The following is a 15,261-nucleotide window of genomic DNA, read 5'->3' on the forward strand; positions in this document are numbered from 1 at the left end:
AATAAATCCGGACTGATCCGGGTCAACGAGACCCGGCATGCTGAGGTTCAGCCTATGTGCCAAAATGCTGGAAAACAGCTTCGGGTCTATATTTCATAAAGAGATCGGTCGGTTGGAACTGCAAATTTTGGGATCTTTACCCGGTTTGAGGATCACCAAGATAGATGTCTGTAGCATATAGGGCGTGAGGGATCCAGTGTCTGCAAATGAATTAAACAGGCGGGTAAGTATAGGGGCGAGTTCAGTGCAGTAGGTTTTGTAAAAGAGGGCACTGAAGCCATCCGGTCCAGGGGCCTTCTGTAACTTCAGCCGGGTGATCGCGGATATCACTTCCTTGATACGAATGGGCGCCTCTATAGCATCAGCCTCGCCCCCCGGTAGAGGTGTCACCGCAGCGTCTCTCAGGTATTCGGTAGGTTCAGGTAGCAAGGAGGAGTCCGCCGCATAGAGGGATTGATAAAAGGAACGGAAGGCCGATACCATTTGAGCGTCACCTGTAATAAGCTGACAAGCCCCGTCACGTAGTGATTTAACAGAATGTGCCTCCCGCTGTCTGCGCAAGCAGTGTGCCAGCATGCGGCCCCCTTTGTTAGAGCCAACAAAGTACTTGTGTTTTAGTCGGGCTACAGCATGCTCAGCCCGGTCGAGATCTAAACGGCGGAGTTGGTGGCGCTCCTTTTCCAACTGCCGCCAAATTCGGTGGGCGCCCGTGCGCTTATGTACGGTCTCCAGCTCTCTCACGGTAGCCTCAGGCTCCGCGTTTCGCCTTTCGGGTCTTATTCTCATATGCGACTTTAGCAATGAGAGCTCCTCGTGCTACTAGTTTAAGCGCCTCCCATTCCGAATAGAGTGGTGTGTCATCCCTGTCATTGGATCCTATATAATCAGTGATGCAGCGCCTGATGTCCGCAACCACAGCAGGGGACCAGAACAATGTGTCTCGCAGGCGCCAGCGCGATGTAGAAGCAGTGTGCTCAGTGGGAAGCGCAGCGATAGGGTAATGTGTGCGTGGTTCGAAAGGGCTCGTGCTTCAATGAAGGACTCCATGACCAAGGCCCAAGCAGCGGGGGTAACAAGGAAGTGATCGAGCCGGGCATAGGTCTTGTGAGCAGCCGAGTAATATGAAAAATCCTTTTCAGCTGGGTGTAGGCAGAGCCAGGCGTCCATAATCCCCACTTCGCGCAACCATTCCCTCCTTTAGCTGATAGAGAACCTGCGCCTCCAGTGCGGGAACCAGAGTGATCTTGTTCGCCATTCATAACAAGATTAGGGTCGCCCCCTATTATCTCCTTAGGGTCCGGAGAATGTCAGACCTCAGCACAGGCCTCTAATAAGAACCGCTCAGGTCGATCATTAGGGGAGTAGATAGAGGCAATAGTGCAGGGGGAGGAACCTACGCGGAGCTGCAGCGCTAAGAGGCGCCCTTTGATGTCTGCAGTGAGTTCCACTATAGAACCTCTAAAGTGTTTGGCTACTAGAATGGCGACTCCACCCCGTTTGCTGTTGGATGAGGACCAGAACTGGTGAGGAAAGTGACTGTGGTGCATACGATGGGTGTCTGTTTGTAAGAAGTGGGTTTCTTGGATGAGGCAGATGTCTCCCCCTGAATTTTCTAATAAAGATAAGACCACTCTCCGCTTTATTGGGTTATTAATGCCCCGTACGTTGAGACTCACTATTTTAAGATCCAGATGGGGAGAAAGGGGTTAGAGGAGCTTTGTGGGGACAAGCGTTGCACTGCAATAACGGATGGCAGAGAGGGCATGACGAGTGAAGGGGGACATGCGCGCAGGGCTGCCAAACAAGGGACTAATGGTAGGACACACTGAGGAGAGAACCCACCCTAACCCAAAAATAAGAGAATAACCCCAAAAACAGTACCTAATCCCAACAACCCCACCCCAAAAAGGGAAATGCAAAGTCAAAATGACCGTTGAGGCAGAAATATGACGAAAGTCCATCAATGTGTCACAGCATCAGAGGGTCATGTCACCGGCAATCTTCCATTCCATTGGAGGCAGGTTTGTGCCCGTCCGCCGACAGAGGGTTCGTCCACTATCCACTCTGGACATACCACCCCATCCCCCGACTTCCCATCTAGGTGTCCATCTAGAGAGAATTAAAGGCAAGCTTCACGGGGTGTCTGGGTGATCTGTTGTCTGTGACAGCGAGGTGAGCACGGCCTCTCTCTCCTTATCCCTCATGGCCTGATCAGGCTTCTGGATGGGAGACTTCCTCCCCACTCTTTGCCATCTCGCCGCGCGGCGGGAGCCTCGCTCCCTAGGCCGGCCCGTCTGATCAGCCGATACTGTGTTCTCTAGCCCGAGGGAGTCCAGTGCCTCGACGAGAGAGCGAATCTGCAGCAACTTCCCGTTGAGTTTAAAGACAATGCGAAAGGGGTGGCCCCAAGAATAAGAAATGCACTTCTCTCGAAGATGCAAGGTTACCACCCGGAACCCTCTGCGCTTAAGCAATGTGGAAGCCGCCAAGTCCTGGAAGAGAGCTGGTGTTTGGCCTCAAAACTGTATGGGTTGTAGTTCTCTTGCCTTCCGGAGGATACGCACCTTCAGTTGGAAATAGTGTACACACACGAAGATTGCCGGTGGCGGAGATTTGTTGCCTCGTGGGAGACCCACCCTATGGGCTTGGTCCATTTTGATATTCAGTGTCTCTGACTCTCCCAGAACATGGTAGAACAGTGCCGCGACATAGGACCTGAGGTTGTCTCCCTCTTCGTTCCACGGTACGCCTCGGATCCGGATGTTGTTCCGCCTGGAGAGCAAGGTGCTGCTCCCGGAGGCGCATCATGTCTTGTTGTAGTTGATGGAGGTCTTCTTCCCTACTGATGTTGTGCTCCTCAAGCATGGCAACCCTCTCCCCAATCTCGTCAACGTCTCTGCGCACTTCTCTGAGATCTGACGCGAGTTGGCCTCGGAGCTCCTGGATGTCCTCCTTTATGGCAGCGATGAGCGCCAGCATTCAGCCCTTGGCGGCAGGCGATTCGTCGCGCTCCGCCATGTCCGGAGTTCTCTCGCAGGTCGCTGTGACCAATCCCTGCTGTTTCGTGAGCATCTCTTTCAGCGATTTCTCCTTCCTGCCTTGTGCGGTGGACATATTGTAGGAGCCCAGCTGCAGCGGAACGCCTCACACTCAGTCCGCTTCAACAGCCCCAGGTATTGCAGGAGCCCAGGGAAGTTCCAGGCCCGTGAGCCCTGGAATATGCACTGTGCCACGGGGCAGTGTGCTTGTCGGTCACGCTGCCCCCGAGCCCCAGGACAAGTAGAGCTGTCGGGCACTCGCGCACACGGGATCTTAACAGGGCGGGGGAGCTGTTGCTCCATTCAGCTGACCAGGTATCCCGTGCAGATAGGCCCCAAGTGGACCGCACACATACAGCAGGGGGAACCTTCAAGTATAGCCCACAGACGGGCCTCAGCAGCAGGCACAGTCTCAAGTGCCCCGGAGCCTCAGATCAGTGGTCGCTAAGCACAATTCCCCCAGCGTCCACCGTCCGCCGATCTACGGACCGGTAGTGATCCCATCGAACCGCACTGCGCAGCACCCAGCAGTCACTCCCCTCTGACCAAGTATTTGTACAGGTAGGCCCAAGTGGTCTGCACCCACACAGCGGGAGGGGTCTCCAATCACGGCCCTCAGCCGGGTCACGGCAGCGGTCACAGTCTCAAGTGCCCTGAAGCTGCAGATCAAGCTGATCGCACAGCTCCCCCAGCGTCCACTGTCCACCGATCTGCAGACCGGGAGGGTCTGCACAGGGCCACGCCGCACAGCACCCAGCGCACGCTCGCTGCTCACCTCTCTTGCGTAGTCTGCCCGGATCGGGGTATGGCTCCACAGCTGCTGTCGGGCCAGAGGGGAGCACCGCAGCACTCCAAAGCGGGAAGAAGTGAGAAGGACTGGCCCCACCTCAGTGCACGGGCCCCGGATCTCTACCGCCACAGTCTTCCCCCCCAACTGCCGGGCGAGGTCCTCCACCCCTCTGGAGGCCAGCGGTGGGAGAGCCACGAAATGGCGCCGCCTCAGTCGGCTGCGTAATGGCGGCAGTGCGGACCTCGTCCTCGCCACACCTCACCAGGTATCTTGCAGATGGGCACCGTGAACGCCACTGCCTCTGTCCACCATCCACAGAGCGGCACCGCTAGGGCGCGTTGGCAGTTAAGGGACCGCTGGCGGAGCCGTGCTCCCTCGCAGGCTCAGTAGGCGGTTGCTCCCCACTGCCACGGCTGCCTGCAGAGAAGAGGTTGCTGCTGGGGAGAGTCGGCCCACCAATGCAGGACAGGGGGCCAGAGTCGCCCAGCCCCTGTGAACGGTCGGATGGCACCAGAGGTGGGTGATAAAACAATGCTGAATCTTAGTGGCGCCAGAGGGACAGGATTCCACGTCTTATCTCGCCGCCATCTTGGACACCCCCCCCCCCCCCCCCCCATTTGGTGCATTTTAAATCGTTTTTTGAGGCATTTCATTTGTTGATTTTATTTTAAGAGCTTAATCAATGTGATTGTTTAGTTTTTAATGCTTTAGGGTTTGGGGTATTATGTCGTGGTTTAACATGCCTCGGTTATATCTTATTTCTCTAAAATTCTTTTTTCCCTCATATTTGTGTGTAAAAGCACTGCCAGATATATAAGTTCAGACTACCAGTTGTAGAAAAAAAACACTTTCAATAAGTACTTCTCAATGCAGTGCTATAATGTGCTTATTAGTGTCATGGCTTCTTTGTTTGAGACATTATCATATTTTCATTAAATAGCACGGAAGCCCATCCTTGGGTGTTTGTGGGTGTTCACCAGTTGCAGCACCCAGGATAATGTGCTGCATGGCTAAACATGTATATGGTCCTAAAAGCGAGACCTAATGCTTGTTTTAAAGTAGCACCTGCCCCTTTAATTGACACAAGATTTTTTTTTCCTTAAAATAAATTCTTCCCGTTTGAGAAGATAGATGCAAGGATGGTGCGCCACAGTTCCTTGCAGGCCGCTGTCTTTGCTTCCACAGGGGGGTCACAAATTGTAGCATGCCCAGCTAATTTTCATTAGGCAGGCTACTTGGCCAACCACAACGTATGTCCAATTTGCCATGCAATATAGTAAAAGATTGGTCACATCGCAAATTATATATGCGTTTGCAAAACCAGTTGGTGGGCAAATTGCAAATCTTGGTTTGTACATTGGGTATTTGTACACCAGGCCCTCAACTTCTAATGAACAAAAGGGAGACAAGATCCAGAAAAGTTCAAGAGGCCAAGACATATTCTTGAACGCATCGTGGCTGAACGAAAGGCCATACTCCGTGAGGAGCATGGGAGAATCAGCACACAGCCTCAATATGAGAGATTACTCCTGGCTTAAACTATGGATAACTTGAAATCAGGCCCAAGCTGATCAAAAGGTGGACGCAATGACATTTTATTCTGGTCAAAAGGTTCAATAAAATCCTCTAGAGGGGTAAATTGCTGCTTCAGAAAAAAGAGAGCTAAAGGAGAGTCCAGTGAATGGAAGAGCAGAGAAAACGCCAGATTGGCTTTATGTGTTATAACTTCCAACGCTGGTCCCCTGCTGATTTAGTGTTCAATTCAACATACAATAACTGCATGTCTCTTTGCCAGCACCCAACCAAGGGTCCCCTTCAGCAGAAAACAGTAAAACAGGAGAACTCGAGGGAGGATGTCACCTTACGTCTAGAGCGGCCGACCTTGAAACTGGGGAACCGGGTTCGAGTCTCGGCAACAACGCTCAACATCCTGTGATTCTGGGCAAATCACTTCATCTCCCCGTGCCTAACAAAAAAACAAAAATGAATGTGTCCATCTGTAACGAAACTGGTGCTCATGCAACGCGCTCTGATACCTGATGTCTTCGGGTCTAGTTCACGCTATACAAAAAAATGTTTTTTTAAAAACACAAAAATGAGGTCAAATGGTGCTACAGCACACTTCTGCCCAGGTAACCAAGGGAACTTAAAGACTTATTCCTCTGAACTAGATCACTGTGGTCTAGTTTTGCCTGTAGAAGCACGAAATTAAAATATTGTAGAGGCCCAGGTAGTTGGTGGAATTCAGATTTGCATTTCATCTGCATTCTAACGTATCATGAGGTTGGAGGAGTATTGCATTATTTTAAGAAGGAATTTCATCATGAGTAAGTGGACTCCACATCCCTCATGTTTCATTTTTGACTTCTTCATGGTTCTTCTCATTTACAGCCCTCTCCCTCAGGTTTTTATTTATTTATGTAGGCCTTGAAATTGGAGAGAGACTTCTATTCGACTCGGATCTGTTACTTTGTCGACTCTATCACCGGAGCCAAAACCATGGTTTCAACTTAGAATTATTTTTGATTCAGGAAAGAAGCTCAATGGAGGTTGAGCAGATGACTTGCCAGCCAGCAAGGTACTTTATAAGGTACTTTTATCAACCTTGCCTTTCATCTTAGAGTCCTACTTTGAGTTGAACCTATGGCCATAACTGGATGCTACCGCAATTGTGGTTGCGCACACATGTATTGAGATACTCTATGTTTAGTGTTCCCAATCCCAACATGTCTTCTAGACCGGCTTCACCAAATCCAGAGTATGAGAGCACCTCATCCATGGGATGATGTCCAATTAGTTCCCGCTTCACCATAGCATAGGCCCTTGCATGGACTCCCTATTGACAGGAGAGGGAAATGGAGTTTGCTTCTTTGGGTGCTAACTAATGTATGATGTGGCCTCATTTTTGCTCAAGAATATACCCACTCTTGATTCACCTTTACATGCTTTGCAATCAGAGCATTACATAAAAATAGTTATTTCATGGTTTCAGGAAGAGTGTGAAGGAGGTTGTGGATTTTCATTTATTATTTATCCGACTAGTATAAATCACCACTTGATCTATGGAACCCTCTGGCGCTTTAGAGATGCAAGCCAGAGTCTCCCAACCTCAATACACAGCTTCAGCGCAGACCTCAGGAAGCACTTGAACATTATGAATGCCTGATGGTGCCTTACATAATGAATTTATTTAACCTTGGTATTGTATAACACTGTATCATGTTGCTGCAGGTCATCTGCTACTCTGTGTCCACAAGAGATAAGATAAGGTCTGCAAAAGTTGGGTAAACAACATTGCCTTACCACTAGAAGTATTTCACAGCTGAATGGTTTTCTGCATATATCAGTCGTATCTTTATGATAAATCTGGGGCATAAGGGGGAATTGTTTGTTGTTTATGTGCTACTTGCATAAAAATACCTTACAACCATAAGCCTCCATTTGTAACTATAATGGTCTCAGAGGTCAGTGAGGCCAGATGCTCCCATGCTGGAGAGTGGTGTAGGGAGACAAGGTTCCCCGCACCAGTCATTCAGTTTGTGGTCTTTTATTATTGTTACCTGTGTGGGGAAATGCCTCCTCTTGTGTTCTGATCATGAGTGCTACATCCAATAACTTGGTGGGGCTCATAATTGCTCGGATCAACCTTTCCTGATCTTCTTGGCTGACAATGAACCAGGCAATTGCCCATCCGTAGCAATTGTATCATTGCTACGGATGGGCTGCACGCTGGGCTATAAAGAGGCTGGCAGAATGGGGCAACCTATGTAAATCTGCAGATGCCCCATTTCACCAGCCTTCTGGTTTTCGACTACGGAACCACAGCTGACTATCATCGGAAACCCTTTTCCGGCAGCTCAAGTGCCTCCCAGCTTCTAAGGTCAAGCATGGACAGCCATGCCTTATTTAGGTCGGGCATTCTGCGCCAGTCCACCATTCGAGGCCTGGTCGTCCTGGGCAGGAAATATCACCACCTTCCCCTGTGCACTGCAAGAATGCCCTCTATTTTATGTAATAGGTATTGGCGAATTAGCGCCCTCTTTGTCAAACACAAAGTTTCCCTTCTTGAACCATAACTTTAGAGTTGGAGAACCAGTTCTCGTGGTATGGCACTCCATATTCATAGGAGGGGCGGTTCTGATGCCGGGGTAAATGAGAAAAATTACAAACATGTCGAGTTTGAGCAAATTAAGCATCCAAATATAAAAAACCATTGCATCCACTGGTAAATATTACTATTATACTACATATATACGTTAACATATGTCTGTATTAAAAGAAATCTCATCCTGTTTTAAACTCCCCATGCTGTCTTATCTGCTCAGTTTTTGGCCTGGAATTCACGAAAGGCAGCATGGCAAGACACTCACAAGAAGCACAATTTTCAGTATCTTTCCATTTTTGAAAATAAATACAGACATGAAACACATTGTTTTCTGTCTGTATTTATCTGTAAAAATCAGTAAAAATGGAAAACTCGGAGCCTTACACACAATTAACACATTGTAACATCTGTTTTTTCTACCAAGGTAAGATGCATTGTATATTAAAAAAAAGACGTATCCTTGCATTGTGTTTCCGTTCTTGGATTCAGTGACTTGGTTTGCCCTAACCCCTCAACAATGGCAGCTTCCTTCATTCATGGATTTCAGGGCTCTTTTCTTTTTGGTGCTTGTACCATTTGTCTTTCCACCACTCTCCCCCTCCATGCCGATTCCTTCATTTTGTTTGTGTTTGCACCCCTAAGTGGTCCAATTTCTGATTTTTCACACTCCTTCTCTCCTCCATGGCTGCGTCCTTTTGGTCACAGCTTTACTTCTCTTACACAAAGGCACTTGTTTGTGTTTGTTGTTCCCATCTCTATCTATCTTCTGTATGGGCATCTTTTCCTCCCCCACACTTTAATGTCGCCGTACGCGGTTTCTTCTGAATACTTAATTCTCGCCGTCACCTTGAAATCTCAAAAACGCTTACAAATTTCACAATTAATTTCCCATCGTGTTTTAGCACAACACTAACTGAAAAAGTACGCATTTGAAAAATATTGTTTACATTGTGAATCGGCTTCTTATGCCACGCCAACATTAAATGTAGACATTTACGAACAAAAAATAAAATCCCACTGGGACATTAGGTTTCTGTGCACTGGTAACTTACCAGTGCTCAAAAGCCCAATGTCCCAGAGGGATTACACTATTTTAATACATTTTCAAATATATTTTCTTTCATTTGGTTGCCGTTTTCAGTTTCACATACTTGCCTTCTTCCTGTTGCTAAAGTAACAAGTGTTTGCTATGAAATGGGTCTCACATTACTGAAAGTTTGCGTTATTGGTGTTGCAAATAATAATGTTTGTTATTTTTTTGTGTTCAAAATGTTCCTGCAGTAATAAAATAAAACCCATGAAGCAAGAAAAGGGTGCAGTACCACAGGCTGTTACTAGGTGTCCCTGTGGATTTGTAAATGGACCTTAATTAGCCACATAAGGTACTGCACCCTGACATATGCTACTGCTGGCATATTAAAAAAAAAACACACACACACATCATCATTTGCAACACCAATAGCTCAAACTTTCAGTAATGCGAGACCCATTGCATTGCAAATGCTTGTTTTCATTTTTGTCATTCCAACATAATTGTATTAAAATCCTTTGGTTCGAAAACTAATTTATTACAACTAATAACTCGGGTGGTTTAAAATATTTGTGTATTAACGTATGAAAGATCATATCACTGTGGTGCTTTGGGCTCAATTGAAGCTACGCAGGACTACAACTCCCAGAATCCACAACCCTCTATCCTTTTAAAGTGAAGCCCAAAACTAACGACCTGCAGCCAAATTCATAAAGTGATGTCAGTGTTTTAAAGTGACTTGGTCGCTGTAAAGGTAGATTTGCCCCATCAAAGAGCACTACTTGCCAGGTGCTGTACAAATCAAAATAACTGACTAATGTGTCAAAAACTTCCCCCCACAATCTGATGCCAGTGGTTGTGTGGCTGGCCTCAAGAACCAGAAAAGTTATTCTAGCCACACAATCAACACAAGAAGTCTGGAGAACCAACTGTTTTATAAATAATGGGCTAGATGTACGACCCACCAATTTACGACTCGCAAATTGGGCTGTAAAACAGTGTCTCAGAGACTGTTTGTGATTCCTAATGGGGTCGCAAATTGCATGCCTCATGAATACTAATGAGGCAGGTGCAATTTGCGACCCCATTAGGAATGGCTATCACTTCCAGGGATGGTGGCCGGCTGGGGTCAGCAGACTACCATGTCTGGGACTGCTTTTTAGGTCTCGCGAGCCAAAGGCTCGTAAGAGACATTTTATAACTGGGTTTTTCAAAGTGCTGCCGTGGCCTAAAGCTACAGTGCACGTGAACGTGCACGCGCGCAGCCGCCAATCACTGCTGCGCGCGCACCACTCACGTGCTTGCCACACAGCGCTCCCGTCCAAGCGATCGCGATCACTTTCGCTTTGATCGCGATCGCTATTACTTTCGTTTTCGCGCGGCCGAATGCTTGTTATTCTGTACATCTGCGAACGCCCACTTCCTCTCCTCGGGCTGCAGCTGTACTTTAAATTCAAGTACCGAGTCCGATTTTTGCCGACAACCTGGAGAAAGTTACAATTGCAGTAGCATTTTTAAATTACAATACATGCTTAATTTTACCCCGATTAAAGTCCCTTCAAACATAGCAGCCTTCCGTATACAATAGTAGCAGGTAGTTTTGTCAGTGTTCTTGCTCTGTGCCGGCAACTGGCCACATAAGGGCATTCGCTTCGACAGCCCGCAGACTGGCTCGAGACCGCTTCAAGACTGGGATGCTAATGTAGGGCGGGACTACCCGTCCTCTCCAGCGCAGTCAATGGCTGAATTTCAACATTACAAGTTGCCTGTGGGTCATCGTCACTGTTTTGTAAGTTTTGTTGAGGATACTTGTTGGGGTGGGGAGCGGGTCATTAATTACGCCGTGAAGGTAAGGCATCACAGGAACGTTGCCGAATGCTTGTTATTCTGTACATCTGCGAACGCCCACTTCCTCTCCTCGGGCTGCAGCTGTACTTTAAATTCAAGTACCGAGTCCGATTTTTGCCGACAACCTGGAGAAAGTTACAATTGCAGTAGCATTTTTAAATTACAATACATGCTTAATTTTACCCCGATTAAAGTCCCTTCAAACATAGCAGCCTTCCGTATACAATAGTAGCAGGTAGTTTTGTCAGTGTTCTTGCTCTGTGCCGGCAACTGGCCACATAAGGGCATTCGCTTCGACAGCCCGCAGACTGGCTCGAGACCGCTTCAAGACTGGGATGCTAATGTAGGGCGGGACTACCCGTCCTCTCCAGCGCAGTCAATGGCTGAATTTCAACATTACAAGTTGCCTGTGGGTCATCGTCACTGTTTTGTAAGTTTCGTTGAGGATACTTGTTGGGGTGGGGAGCGGGTCATTAATTACGCCGTGAAGGTAAGGCATCACAGGAACGTTTGGGACCCACAAGGTGGGATGAGGGAATTTGCTCGGCATTATACTACCTGTTTCCACATTGCTCTCCACATAACAACTTGACCTTCATCTATGTAAAAAACAAAAACGTAGAAACACGTGAGCAGTATGCCCTGTCAAGATAGCAAGGGCTTGGAATAAACCGCACCAAAAAATGAAAAAGCGGCAGGAAGATTATGACAACAGAGATCTGATTTGGGATTAAACGTTTAAGGTTATACAAAAAAAGTGTTGTCTGACGGGCGTAAAACTCATTTAAGTCAATGGGCTGGAAAAGTGACAGTTACATTAATGAGTCTGTACAATAATTTGTGAGGTACATGTTGAACACTCCACTTCTTTTTTAAACTTATCTTTCCTTAGGTCTTGCATAGGCAGCAAAAAGATAGGGTTCAGTAAGATAAGTTGGCAACCTGCTCCACTGGGTCTACGGTTTCTCTGCCCTGCCTTGTCTGCTCTTCGCGCAATGTTTTTCTGTATAGCGCACAGTGCAGTTTGATTAACTTTAACACACTCAATTTACGTAGGTGTATTAATAAAAAATGCCATATTCACAGTACTGTAGACGAAAGCCCTCCACTGCAGTGTGAACTTACTGCCCCACCAGGGTGCATCCTACATACTCAGGACGATAAAACAGCTCATTCATTCTTTGGTCTCACTGCTGAGATTGACAAAGAGGAAAATGTGCAGTAAAAGGGATAGGAGGGGTTTCTTCAAAATGTACGTGGTGAAGCAAAAAATAAAGTGTACATGTTAGGCTATTAGGGTCTCCATTATTTAAGAATAGTGCTTCGAGGCATTCTGCAAAATGATTATAAGTCTACCACAAATACCTACTTTCAGAAAGTACACCAGAGTTCGAGGTGATCTTAAATGTTTAGATTTCCATTCCATTATTTTTTTTTCTGAAGGCAATTCACTAACATACTGCACTAAGGCAGCAAAACTTGTGCAAATAAAACGCAGTTTTTAATCAAATGCTTCAGGTGAAGCGTAATGCGTACGTCTCCTGTGCTGTAAAACCAACGCCAGGTACACAGCTGAATAATCCTTTCTGTCAGGTATCTACTGTCTAAAAGAAATGCAATATTTCAAAAACACCAGAGCAACCCATATGTCCATGTGAACTGGGTAATAGCTATTAAGCAGAAACAATTGTCCACGAGGAACTTATTTTAAGAAAATGTTTATCCACGTTGCAAGTATATTGATATTTTGCAAGTACTCTCTCATCAGTGTAACAAGAATAATAATATAATCTAATGTCTGAATGAATTCAACATTTAAAGTATTTGCCTAGTACAATTAAAGAAGCAGCCCCCCAAAAAAGGTATGCAGTCATTACTTACTTCAGCCAAAGTGAGTAATCTATTTTTTTGTAAATGCAAAATCCTTTTAATAAACACACATATTCGTAATGCATATGCAGAATAAAAACAAGTGACATTTGTAACCCCAGCGAAGTGACCATAACCAACTTCTATTTTAAAAACAGTACAGTGTTAGAGGACAGGCTATTGGAATACAAAAAGATGTCTTATAGGATTCTGATTCAATGTTTTCAGATAGAGGACCAGGGTCTTTTCTATTGCTCTCAAAACTATCCTTAATGGTTGCCGACGACGTTTTGACCCCACTATGGATATGGGGGTCTCTTTAGGACAGAGAATTCAGGGGAGTATAAAGATGAATAATGCATTAATGTGATGCGAGTAGTGTGATGGCTACTGAAGGAAATAGAAGGGGTAGGAGCTTACCTAAGGGCACTCAAGCCCTTGTCATAAGCGCCGATCACTAAATGCATACGTCATCCCATTCATGAAGGTTAGACACGCTGTATCAAATGAAACCGGGTGAGTGAAGCATTATGAAGAGGGAAGGGGGGAAAATTACAAACATAATGATAGGCGTGTAATTTAAAACTCACCATGTAGATGAGTGGTCCGCCTTCCATTGTGATCCGTTAAGTGCGTGCTTCAACTGAAATTGTATTTGTATAGCGCTTACTATCCCTGATTATGTGTTGAAGGGACAGTTATGTAAAACAAATTGTATTATGTACAGTCTTGGTATTATTACCAAAATCAAAGTTTGGAAGCACCTTTTTATCTTAAACCTTTTTCAGAATTTTGAAGCAGTATATATTATACTGTGTGTAATGCGGGTTTTAAATAATAACTTACATAGTCACACAGGCTCTAACCTTGTAGCACAAAAAATACACAAATCACTATTTTCCACTGCACCAACCAAGATTTAATTCGGTTTCTTAAGGCAAGTATGTATTCATAAATCAGCTGCATAACCCAGTGTGCAGTAATTGTACAGCTCTTCAATCCCTGGCAGCACAGAACCCAGGGTAATATACTGCATGGCTAAACACTTAAAAAGGTACCAAAGGCGAGACCTATTGGCTATGCCAATGCTTGTTAATAAAGCTGTCTTTTTTTTTTGTTTAAAGCACTCCGTTTTAATGAAACTTTTCAGTTTCTGGGACCACTGCCTGCTCTTGAAAACATTTTCTCACATACTCCCCTAGGGCCCCCTTCCCGTTTGCGAGTGGTTTACCACCTACTCAAAGTAGGTGGTAAACCGTGACTGTTTTGCGGCCGCAACTGAGGTGGCAAAACATTTGTACATGGAATGCTGACTCGCTATTAGGAAGGGACGCCCCTTCCTAATAGCGGGAGTCGCAAATGCTATTTTGCGAGTAAGTAATTTGCAAAATTGCATTTGTACATGGCATTACCCTTTTTTGCCGTCGCAAACGGGAGGATCTGGTACATTTGTCTCAATAAGAGGTGACTCCGCAGAGCTTTTACGTTGGCAATCAAAGAACTTCAACCTCTGCTGACGATTTCTTCTTCAAGCAGATGTTGTCCTATTTTGACCTTTTGTTTCAGCTCCATCCCCAGCAACTTCACTGTGTTAGGCCATAGAAATGTCCTTCAATAAACCTCACCATTGTGGAACAAGGTTAACTGGCTGAACCCGGGAGCAATGTTTTCTGCTGCTTGAATGCTCCAAATTCCTTGTTCTTGCCATAATGTTTTTGCATTTCCCATTCTGAATCAAAGACCTAAAAGATGTTGATTAGTTACCTGATGTTTTCAACAGCATCTGTTTAATTTTGGTTATCCCAAACCAAGATCCAATAAATTGCAATATCGGCTTACGCGATGGGTGTGATGAAAAGAAAAGTTAGGCTGCATTGATGCAGTGTGGGTGGTGGCATCCTCAACCGAAGTGGTTTCTTTAGTATACTTGGTAGGGATTTTGGGAGCACGAACTGTGGCTAACTTCCAAAAGTAGGCACTATCACATAGTAAATTATTCCATTACTTATTCAAAGTTTCTATTTTAAATTTCTTCTACGGGGTCACCATACTTTGGAATTCGTCTATTTGAAGTCTCTTAGGGCATGCATTTCCATTCACATTCGCTTCTTTGAAATTCCCTTGTCCGCAGCACCGACAAACTTGACTTGTCACTGAAGGCTGGAAAGCAGATTATTCACAGCCAGACGATGCGAGCGCACACACAAACGTGGCACACTGGCCTGGCACCCTCAATTGCCATGAAAGCACAAACCCTGTGCAAACCATCATTCTGCACGAGGCGTCGCCATCAGCCTCAGGACTTGGATACAAACGGGTGAGCCATTTGAGCGGGTGTGTTTAAAACGACAGGAATGTGGAGTTGCACTACCAGAGGCCCACACCCACAGGTCCCTGCAGTTGTGACAAGCCGTTGACAGGCTGCCTCCCAGGGTAGTGTCTGAACCTGTGCTTTTTTCGTGCTTTTAAAGGTCAATGGGATGGTGTGTCTGCCTTTCTTCAGTGCCAGGGTCCACTCCCTAGGATGCAGGTAAGTCACTCTGGGCTTGTCTGGGTGTAGCCATGGCAGTGCGTTCAAGTT

At 46.2% G+C, this 15,261-nt stretch overlaps 1 protein-coding gene across 1 annotated transcript in view; it reads left to right on the forward strand.

The window, feature by feature from the left end:
• Positions 1–3,801: 3,801 nt before the first annotated feature.
• The window catches only part of LOC146784013 (ubiquitin-like protein ISG15), a 69,566-nt gene continuing 58,106 nt past the window's right edge, over positions 3,802–15,261 (forward strand). Inside the window, exon 1 of the mRNA XM_085633213.1 lies at positions 3,802–4,344. Within this exon, the coding sequence (XP_085489339.1) occupies positions 4,333–4,344 (12 nt within the window). The 5' untranslated portion in view covers positions 3,802–4,332. The remainder of the gene's footprint in view (positions 4,345–15,261) is intronic.

Source organism: Triturus cristatus, chromosome 11 (assembly GCF_964204655.1).
Source record: "Triturus cristatus chromosome 11, aTriCri1.1, whole genome shotgun sequence".
NCBI classification, from domain to species: domain Eukaryota; kingdom Metazoa; phylum Chordata; class Amphibia; order Caudata; family Salamandridae; genus Triturus; species Triturus cristatus.